Here is an 11131-nt window from a genome sequence, read left to right as displayed (position 1 = left end):
AAATTTTGTAAATTAAAGATATTTCTGTTCAATAATTTATTATTTTTATATTTAACAAAATATATTAATTTTCCTATATCATTCATTTGTAGTAAACCACAAGGGTTATCAAATATATATAGTGACATCATGCTGACCTAGAACATTATTGTAAATATTTATGTTTCAAAAGGAGGCTTGTTACACGAGGACATAAAAACGTTTCAGTGTATGACGTAGAAAATGAAATGTTTCAATGCATGTATATGATGGATAATAAAAAACAGATCCGATACATCTCATGGGAAAGATTATGATGCATACGATTACGTTAGATTGATTATAAAAACAGAAATTTCTGATAAACCTGTCGAGTTGGACCTAAAAAATGGACAAGATAGACTTTACACATAATATCGAGCTACGAGTGTTTGACGTTGATTAGCACATAGTTTAGACGACAAATATAAGAGGAAACACGGGGGGAAGAAAGACAGTTGTATATTCAAACAAATCGGGAAATTGCGTGCCAAGTTGGAGTTGTAATCTATTTCTTTCAAGTTGTGAGAATTAATTAGTTATTTCCTTCAAAACAGATTTTATCATTTTAAAATTGATCTATGTTCGGCGCAATGGTATAATAATATGACAAAAATGAAATCGAGACCATATATAAAACATTCATAATAACCACTATCGCTCGCTTCATAGATGTCATAAAAGTAACTGATTTGGAAATCAACTCAAGACTTTCAAAGTCCGAGAACTACTTTTGTTTTGGTTTTAAAATTTTTGGGTTGTGGAATACAATTTGCACCTACCTACGATATTAAGTATTTCAGCTGAATAACGTTTTCATCTTGGCAGATGTCAGTAAACCTACCGGTAATATTTAATCTTAAAGATCAATATATAAATCTAAACAATGATCACTAAACTTTTACAGTTTTCATATTCGAAAACAATTTTGTTAATAATAATACGATCAAAGATATCATAATTACTATTAATGCTTTAATAGAGCCAACCGTATTCTGAATGGTAGTTATTTACTTGATTTAAAAAGATAATGTTTGACAGAAAGGAAGCAAACAATTACAAAAAAAAATTGTTTGTTAAAAAGGTAAGAAATAGGGGAGAAATTAAAAAGATTATTTAACTATAAAAACATAAAACTGAGATAAATGCAATGAGCAGACGCTGACCCATCTTTCCTCGCAAGGGTCTATATAAAGGACCCAATGCGACTCTTTCCTTCTCCCATCAAACTCGGATTAATCAATCAGACTGTGTGAGATACATTGTGACAACAGAGAGAGGTTTAAACAACAAAGAAAAGAAAAGAGAGAATAATGGGCAAATGGGCAATCGCAGTACACGGTGGAGCCGGAATCGACCCTAACCTTCCCGTCGAAAGACAAGAACAGGCGAAACAGCTTTTGACTCGCTGTCTCAACCTCGGTATAGCAGCTTTACGTTCCAATGTCTCCGCTATTGACGTCGTTGAGCTCGTCGTACGTATCTCCCTTGTATCATAATATTATTTCACCTCTCTTTCGATATTTGATTTATGTTTTTTCGTTATAACGATTTAAACAGGTGAGGGAATTAGAGACAGATCCTCTGTTTAACTCAGGCCGTGGATCTGCTTTGACGGAGAATGGAACGGTGGAGATGGAAGCGAGCATTATGGACGGTACGAAGAGACGATGCGGCGCCGTTTCGGGGATCACCACCGTGAAGAACCCGATATCTCTCGCTCGTCTCGTCATGGACAAATCTCCCCACTCTTACCTTGCTTTCTCCGGCGCGGAGGAGTTCGCCCGCAAACAGGTATATTTACTCTTTTACCCCTCCACCTTTTTTAATTCTTAACCGCTCGGTTTAAGATTCCCGCGTTAACCGAAATCAATTTGGTTTTTGTCAGGGAGTTGAAACTGTGGACAACGATTACTTCGTCACGGAAGACAACGTGGGGATGCTCAAGCTGGCCAAAGAAGCTAACTCCATATTGGTATATAAAAATTTGACTTAAGCTTCACCGTCAATTTATTCACCGCACGTGACTTTAATCGTGTGGTCAGTGTGTTCTTTTGTTCGTTTTCTTACAACTTTTTGTTTGTTTGTTTATTTCCAGTTTGATTACCGGGTCCCACTGATAGGATGCGCCGGCGCCGCCGTAAACGACAGTCCACTCCAGATGAACGGACTTCCGATCAGCATTTACGCGCCGGAGACAGTAGGATGCGTGGTGGTGGACAGAGAAGGAAGATGCGCCGCCGGGACATCAACGGGAGGTCTGATGAACAAGATGATGGGAAGGATAGGAGACTCGCCGCTGATAGGAGCGGGGACGTATGCGTCTGAGCTTTGTGGAGTGTCGTGCACCGGAGAAGGGGAAGCCATCATAAGGTCGACGCTGGCGCGTGACGTGTCGGCTGTTATGGAGTACAAAGGAGTTGGGCTACAAGAAGCGGTTGATTACGTCATCAAGCATCGGCTCGACGAAGGGTTCGCTGGACTCATTGCCGTGTCGAATAAAGGAGAGGTGGTTTGTGGGTTTAACTCTAATGGGATGTTCAGAGGATGTGCAACTGAGGATGGGTTCATGGAAGTTGCTATGTGGGAATGAGATAGCTCTTGTAGTTCCATTATTAATGTGTGGTTTCGATTTGTGAGTTTAATGTTTAAGACTTCTTGATTTGTCTCTCTCATTCAACGGTTCAACTCTGTGTCTCTGTGCTTGTCACAAAATAGAAACTAAAAGTGGTAGTAGTTAGTACCTTTCATGAATCCAACCTTCATGTACTTGTGGAGGCAGTCTCTGAAAGTTTCAAGCACTGCTCTTTCCTGCTCCATGTATATATCTCTTGTCTTGGTTTGGGGATCCACCTCGTCATTGTATTGAGCATCAATCAGTTGAATCAATCTTCCACAGGATTGTATATCTTCTTCTTCCACAATACCGCTCTCAGACTCATTCCATAGCTCCTTGTCATCAGGCTTTATGCATATCCTGTTCTTGTCTTGTAAACCTGATTGCAGCTCTAACACTGGGATGTTGACTGCTAATTGTCGAGAGATTTTAAAGGAATACAGAATGGTAGAGCTAATATACCTGCATTGGCTGTAGCAGATTCAGATGCTGCTAAGAGAAGCGATCTTAGATCCCCCAAGTCTGGAACAAGTTTGGGAGTGTTACATCCTAGCCGTGACCTTTTCTTTCTGATGTCACAATAAAAATGCAGTTAAATATCTTGACTATAAGGTGAAGAACAAGGATATATTATCATGTAGGAAAATGCTAAAAGCGTACTTGTAAGGGAGTTTAGGAGAGCTGTACATAGGGGACTCGAGAGAATCAAGAATGTAATTGTCAGGCATCGAACTTAAAGGAGCTGGACACGAATTCCACTGCTATTCCAGACAAAATGATAATGAGTATTAACAGTGCATACTTTCTGAAAGAGGTGGTATAGTTCACTTGCCTCAGGTAACAACTCTCTGTATCTTCTTCTCCTCCGGTATACCTGTAGGGAACTCTGAGGAGCACAAATCAAATTATCAGGAGTATTAAAGCCGACGTTGTGTCTGTTAGTAGCTCCTAGAGCACTGACATTCTCGCAGTTGATGCATTTACAGTTGTCAGAGCACAGAGCATTAGCCTGAAAGCATTCGCAGTACTTCTTCAGGCACTTGGTTCTTTTGCATTTGCAGCCTCTCGAAAGCAGTCCGAGTTTAGTATCAGTTGCAGCCTTAGAGTATAATACAAAGCACATATCATTATTCACTTGTTGTTTTGTGGGTAAAGCTACAGTAATTTGTTTCTCCAGTCTCACAAAGAACATACCTGCTTGTTAATTAGGAAGCTGGGAGGCTTTCCATTGAATGCATTTGGATTACGATCTAGTAAATTCAAAACAGCTGCTTCTCTGGCAAAAGAGTTGTCAGTGTTGTTGTGACAAGCAGCACAATCACAGTCGTTACATAACACTCCTGACGCAAAGCAGTCACAGTACCTAAATAACCAATCAGTTCAACATATCTCAAAGTGTTGTAATCTGAAGGAAACTCTGTAAAGCTTACTCAATTTCAAAACTAGGTTCGCATCTCGATTAACAACGCAATACTAATTAGTCACTGAAGCTGAAACAAGCTTACAGCTTTAAGCATTTAGACTGCCTGCAGCGACATCCTTTCTGCTTCCTCCCTGTAACGCCTTCCTGATCTGTGTTGTTACCTTCCCTCTCTCCGCTTCAAAATTAGAGAGCAATCAAGGTAGTGTTTTAGCATAAGATTCTGAATCATCCATCAAGCAACTCAGTTCTTAATAGATAATGAATGATCTAACATCTTCTGGATCGAAAGAAGTTAAAATGGAACAATACCGAGAGGTCATCGGAGGGAGGCGAGTCGGAGACGACGAGAGATAACTCTAGTTTCGTGAAAACGAGCTCTCTCTAGGGCTCTTCTCTGACGCGGCGGCGAAGTTAATCAATCGATTTTGGGGTGTGACGATTTGAGCGTGATCGGCGAGAGAATCCTCAGAGCTGACGGATAGATTGCGCTGGATCCTAACCGGAACGATGATCCAGAGTTTTCCCGGAAACCAAACGGTTTTTTTTTTCTTCTGGAAAATGAATTTTCAAAATGGAGAGAGAGAGAGATTATTGATCTTGGAGGGAACGAGGATATTTTTTGTTTTACATTTTAAGGTGGTTTTCCAAATTCAATTTTTATTCAAAGCTACAAAACTTTGGATTTGCCATACTAGTAACATTTTATTATCCACAAAAGAGTTTATCTCAAACTAGTTTATCTCAAACTTCATATAACCAAGATCATTACGCATAACGTTTATCATTCATTATCCACAAAAGAGTTTATCTAATTTGGCACAACAGAATAATACTCTAAAAAGAGACAGCTTCCTTACTAATTCTGTTTGACACTCTGTTACATCCTCCTCTACCTTGAAAAGCCACCTTGTGACCGATCTCCTATCTTTGAGAGCATGAGACTTATATCTTGGATGTGATCCATGGATCATAGATTCATAGGCCGAACTATCTCTTCCTGTAAGGCGTCAACAAGATCTTTGGAATCATATTCAAAAGTTACATTCCCATAGTTAAACCTTACCACTACCGAGATAGCATTTGCCTCTGTTTCGAGAGTGAGACACTTAATAATATGGCATATTCGTATATTAAAAAGAAAATCAGTTTCGTATCTAAATAAATGAAATGTATATCACTTGAAATATATATATATTGTCTTATCAATAAAACAAATTTTATATTGCACTTTGCCATGGAATGCAGTCTTTTTTATATTCTGACATGAAATGTTCCAAGTGTTGCCCTACTTTAAATTTCAGTCAAGGAGTATCATAGTTGTAACTTATATGGTTATCAGCGCTGTTCAATCCAGATTTTGGTCCGGTTTCGGTTTATAAAAAGTTTTTACCATATTAAAATCATATCTAATTTAGTTTGGTTTATATATCGTTAATTTTCAGTTTACTCAGTTTTACCCAAAAACTATAACTATATGTATTTTTTCTAATATTTTGTCAATTTTTATATGATTAAAATCAAATTTATTAAAACATGAAGATATTTTAAGTACTTTAATTTTTAAAAGAATTTTTTTTTTGTTTTATCTAACCATTAAGAAACATAAATAGTTAAAAGTGTTATTTTAATTTTCATAAGATCATAATAAGAAAATATAATAATTACATATATTATTTTTAAAATAGCAAATTATTGAAATTAACGTATTAAATATCAAGATCATATGAATAATACACACACATATATATATATATATATATATATATCAATTATATTATATAATGGACATATAACTATTCTCTTATATTTATATTAATCGCTTTATTCAATTTTTCGGTTTAAGTATTAAACCATATTCATATACTGCGGTTTCTTAAAATAGCATCAATTTAGTTTAGATTGTATTACCAAATCCAAACCACTTGGTTTGGTACTTTGGTTCGGTTTTAGTTGGTTTGGTTTTACCGAACTAAACACCCATAAGCTAAATTGGAAACTGTTTTTTTTTTTAATTAGACAGGGTGGACATAGTTGATTGAAGAAATCAAATCGCATGTTGGCATTAAATTAAATATTCATCCCCTAAACACTTATGTTGTCATAAGATGTTAACTAATTACGACAATTATTTTTGCGATATTCATCCCCTAAACACTATTAGTGAAGTAATATTTTAAAAATTGCTTATGTGTCATCATCATATTCAATTTCAAAAAACAACGATGACATGAATTGATAGTTATGTGACATTGCTTTTATCTTATTATGATATATACAATTTTGGTGATGGAAATTTTGATTTATGACAAGTTTCCTGAATAAAATATAACATCAATTTAGGTGAAAATATTAACAAAAATTGGGTGAAAATTTTAGCTGATTTAGGTAAAAAATTTAGCAAATTTAATATAAATATCTATATTTTTAAATATGGTAAGTGTATCTTTAATTGGCTTGGATTCATTTTATATTAACATTTTGAAATAAACTAACGACTATCTCTATATCCCTATTAAATTAAATTTTCTATTAGTGTTGTGATGATAGAAGTCAACCCCACTCTCCAGCAATTGGTTCTGTATATGCGGAAGAGCGCGTTCAGCATTGGCAGCTACGGCAGCGATAATGATTCTTCCGTTGTAACCTTGCTCCCTCAGTGTCCATATGATCCTCTGACGAACAATGGGAGAGGGAAAACCATGAGGTATGTCACAATTTTCAATATACCACAAAATGAACACTGGCGCAGAAGCATAGTACCGGATGGGCCTTAAGTTGCCGTCCACAAATTGCATCTACAAAAGATTAAATGTGATCAATTTTTTTTAAAAGATTGCTCCAATTAAAACACTAGCAAATTAAATTTCTCTCCGAATTGACGTACCTCTGATATTGCGTTCTTACAAGAAAGCGAAAGAAGTGTTTTCTTTTATTTTTTCTTTTTGGTTGTAAATGAAGAAGTGTTTGTAGTATAAGTATACGCCGAGTGAGAACCAAACTGTAACGGCCCGATTCCCCGGCGTCCGACCGGGGTTATCGAAAGGGCATTATGGACACGTGTCTATTCATTTAGACAACTATACGTGTCCCATTACTGGTCCCAAGAGTCGACGGCCGCATAAACTTCCTTAAAATACCGTCACACCCACATCCATATACTTTTACTTACAGTCCTGCGCACATGGAAATGGAAAGGGAGGGATGAGCAACAAGTTACTCAGTGAAGTGACTCTAGACCGGCCTGCCCGCATGACACTCTATAATACTCTATGCGGGAACTAGGGCTGACTAGCCACTACAATCAGTTGATGCATATTAACATTTCATATCATCATCATTTATTTCCACACATTCAATTCTATACATTTCTAACAACCTAGCGATCAATCAGTACATGATCTCACTCATTTTCACACACGTCAGACCATAGACTTAACCGACTCGACATACAAGACCGACTCAATCTTATGACACCTTTAACGCCCAGATACCCAACCATGAACTAAGGACTCTACAATGCACGTTTTTATATCCCGCCTCTCGCGGCTGGCTCATCTTTTCTCTTTTTCTCTGTGGGTAGCTCTCGCTAGACTTCTACCCCATATTCTTGTGGATTCCACCACAGCTCCTATGGATGCCTAGCGTAGAACTACTACCCCACGTACTCCCTCTAGACTCTATATGATTTCCCAACCCATGCTTAACCTTAACGTTATTTACTTATACATTCACTTATCCTTTCACATCCTTATTCACTTTTACTTATCCATTCTCATTCTCATTCACTTTCCTTTACACGTAGACTCGTACTTGAACTCATTCACTAGAAGCCACCCGTAATCGGTGTCACACACAATACACATCACACTTAGGTTTCACTTACAGTATCAATAACAATCAGTAGTCATCTATCATCTTAGCATTCACTTCTTTCTAGCATCCTAGCTTTAATCACAAACCACTCATGGGACTACACATCCAAACATACAAGTATCAATTACCAATCAATCATCACCACAACAACACAAGACAGTTCATTAAGTCCCATTTAACAGTATGAGGGTTCTTATGCATCATGATCCATTCATCTATCAACCTAGTAATAACCATGTTCTATCATCCTAACTCTCAAACAGGGTCTAATCAAACCTAACTCCAACATAAAGGAGTATACAGTACATGGGAACGAGATGGGTTCAAGACACTCCACCTTAGCCTAGATCTGGATCTGGAACAAGGATAAGAGAAGGTTGAGATCCGGTCACCACCACCACCACATGGCGCCGACGAGGAGAGAGAGAGAGAGAGAGTGCGACGGCGAGGAGAGAGAGAGCGATGACGCGGAGGAGAGAGAGAGAAGAGAGAGAGAGACGGCGCAAGAGAGGGAGAGAGAGCTCGACGGCTAGGGTTTTCGGTCTCCGAGAATTCTCTGCAGAGCTTCGCTTCAGTTTCTGAATGAGGCAAAAGGAGGGCTGCATCTCTTTTTATAGGAAAATGGGGAAGGGAAACCCTAGGTCTTTGCCGAATGGGCCATAGAGAAGCTCATTCTTTTATGAAAATTTTTGGACCAGGAACTGGGCCGTTACACAAACAGTCTCAGACTCTCAGTGCACATGCTATAAATTTAATTAAGCACGAGATTGTTCTAACCAAAGCATGCAGCACCAAACAGTCTTGACGCGGTTACATTTTTGTTCAGTAATGCACCAAACAATCTAGGCTTTTTATATCCTTTGTCCCTTAACTTAATTTGTAAAGAATGGAACTTGTACTGTATTTCAATACAAACTAGATCTTGATCCGTGCATCCGCACGGGTATTTACTTTTAATTTTTATTAACGTTCAAAAATTAAATACATACATTATTGTACTAATTAAATTAGAAGAGGCTAATTAAATAAATATAACTGAGTTGGTTTTATTTTTCTGACAATTTAAACGATTTTGATTAGTTTAATTTTCAATAAACCAATAAATTGATCTGATAATTTAATCTATTTCATAATTTTTCTTTTATGGATTGCAAAATTGACTTTGTGATTTTGATTTTAAAGTAAAAGAAGGATTGCATATCTTCGAAATTTATTAGATACCTAAATATTAGGCAATTTCGTAACAATTTTTATGGAAATTGTTATTTATAAGGTCAAGGGCATTGGATGGCAATTATTGAAAAAAACTTAGGGTTAAAATTTATTTGTACTTAAAATTTATTTGTACTTCAGTTTTAAAAGTTTAGATGAATTACGTATTATGCACTGTTTGATAATAATGATCGACGTACTCGAAGGGTGCTCTCATGCACACTTTAACCATTTACTCATTACCCAACATGTTAAGCCTTCTACTGGTCAGTTATATAATCTTCGAATGCTGCTAATCAATTTTGTAAAGGACCATAAATTCTATAAGGACATATAACCTTGCAGTTAAGAACAACATACATAGTCTATACATAGATGGAATATGTGAAACTAAGAGATGATGAGTGGAAAATATGCCATGAAGGTAGTAGCATCACTTTGGATACACCCAATCAATTACGTATTTTATTTTTCGAATTAGTTCAATGTAAAGTTACAATAGAAAGTATGGTGATCAATGATCATATATATTAGATTTTACGAAATACATGGAGTTCTAGAAAAATAAGATTTTTGTGATTATAATTTATTATTTTATGAAAAGTTAACATGTAAACAGTAATGTGTTTTTAACTTTATTGATTTCATTTTATACAGTATATTTTTTATTTCATGGCGATATTTGCTGATATAAATTTCATTAAAATATGTTTATATGTTCAATTCTCAATAAAATCCAACAACTCATCATACAACCGTGTTTATTCATTAAATTCTTCGTATGACTATATTCTATCTTCTCAACCTAGATCTCCTCCGCGTGAATAGTGTCTCCGGTCGACGGAGTAGGGTCCCACAGCCACTGTCGGTCCGGTTTGTGTTTTTCTTTCTTTTTTTCCTGTTTTATGTGTTTTTGGGAGGGAGATAGATCGGTTGTGTTTCTCCCATGTTTTGGATCTTTTATGTGATCGGCTTTCTGGATCCAGGAGATGGAGGCTACTACAGCTCCGTCGTCGCCAGCTTATGACCCCAGGGGTGGAGGCTTTCTATGCTCTGCGTTGCCGGCTCTCGACTACAGCCATGTCGTCTTTTATTCGATTGAAGACGAAGGTGTTTGCCTCTCTGAAACTTGGCTTTATTGGCGATTGTGGGATGTTTCTGTACTTTGGATTCGTTGGTTTGGAAGTAGCGGATGAGATCTCGTCGATGGACGATTGAAGATCTCTGTGGGATGGTGATTTGGATCTGAGTGATGCTTCTTCTTTTGTGTTTGTGGTGTACTGTGTTGGATGAGATCTCGAATAGTCGATGGATGCTCTCCGATACTTGGAACACAAAAAATGAAGGGCAAGCTTTGAAGATGGTGGTTCGATGATAGTGACCCTGTTCACGGCAGGTATTCTGGTGACTACGCTGGCGTCGATGAATCTCACCGGCGTAAAACTCGAGTCGGTGGAGAAATGGAGGCGGCTTCCTTCCAGTCGACGCGTGTCGTTTCTCCCTTTCTTCTGTATACGTGTGTTTCTTCATGGGTTTTCGGTTGGGCCTTTGTTGGCTTTGTTCTTGTGTTTTATGTGTGCCCGTTAGTGGATTTATGTGGTGCTTTAGTTGTTTGGACTAATAAGGCCCTTTTTGTATTTTGTATTTTGTTTAATATATACTAGATCCTGACCCGCGCGCCAGCGCAGATATGAATTTACTGGTTTTTGATTATTTAATTAACTAAATGATGTATTTGTAATATTTAATATATTATATTCACTAAGTAAATTACTTTTTGGGGTCTTAAACCAATGATTTATGACGAATAGTCGATATCATATAAACAAATTGAACATATGCACGTAATTAGAGAATTGTATACGATATATAAAAACAATGGCTATGAATGTAAAATATGAATAAATATTATATAATGACTTAGTATGACATAAAAGATTGTAAATTATTTATACATATTTAAAGAAAATACAATGATTTTTAAAACT

General features: G+C 36.8%; 2 protein-coding genes and 1 long non-coding RNA gene across 4 annotated transcripts; 2 read left to right on the top strand and 1 right to left on the bottom strand.

The window, feature by feature from the left end:
* The first annotated feature begins 1175 nt into the window (after positions 1–1175).
* Positions 1176–2691, top strand: LOC106376850 (probable isoaspartyl peptidase/L-asparaginase 2). The gene is made up of 4 exons (XM_013816975.3): positions 1176–1493; positions 1579–1812; positions 1907–1993; positions 2117–2691. Exons 1-4 carry the CDS (start codon positions 1332–1334, stop codon positions 2609–2611), a joined length of 978 nt encoding a protein of 325 aa, XP_013672429.1. The 5' UTR covers positions 1176–1331; the 3' UTR covers positions 2612–2691.
* LOC106376849 (protein tesmin/TSO1-like CXC 8) lies at positions 2125–4631 on the bottom strand. 2 transcript variants are annotated; one of them, XM_048746209.1, is made up of 8 exons: positions 4368–4631; positions 4141–4233; positions 3830–3998; positions 3597–3734; positions 3468–3521; positions 3296–3393; positions 3098–3204; positions 2125–3014 (listed from the first exon to the last, which is right to left on the bottom strand). In XM_048746209.1, exons 1-8 carry the CDS (start codon positions 4376–4378, stop codon positions 2740–2742), a joined length of 945 nt encoding a protein of 314 aa, XP_048602166.1. In that variant the 5' UTR covers positions 4379–4631; the 3' UTR covers positions 2125–2739. The 2 variants fall into 2 exon arrangements, with proteins under 2 accessions (XP_048602166.1, XP_013672428.1); XM_013816974.3 differs by having other exon boundaries at positions 3468–3734.
* Positions 4632–9386: 4755 nt separating this feature from the next.
* Positions 9387–10838, top strand: LOC125580919. The gene is made up of 2 exons (XR_007318642.1): positions 9387–10016; positions 10130–10838. It is a non-coding gene; the product is annotated as an uncharacterized LOC125580919 (long non-coding RNA).
* The last annotated feature ends 293 nt before the right edge of the window (positions 10839–11131 follow it).

This window comes from Brassica napus, chromosome C1 (assembly GCF_020379485.1).
Source record: "Brassica napus cultivar Da-Ae chromosome C1, Da-Ae, whole genome shotgun sequence".
NCBI classification, from domain to species: Eukaryota; Viridiplantae; Streptophyta; class Magnoliopsida; order Brassicales; family Brassicaceae; genus Brassica; species Brassica napus.
The sequence above is the reverse complement of the archived record's forward strand: the minus strand, read 5'-3'. Positions and strand labels throughout refer to the sequence as shown.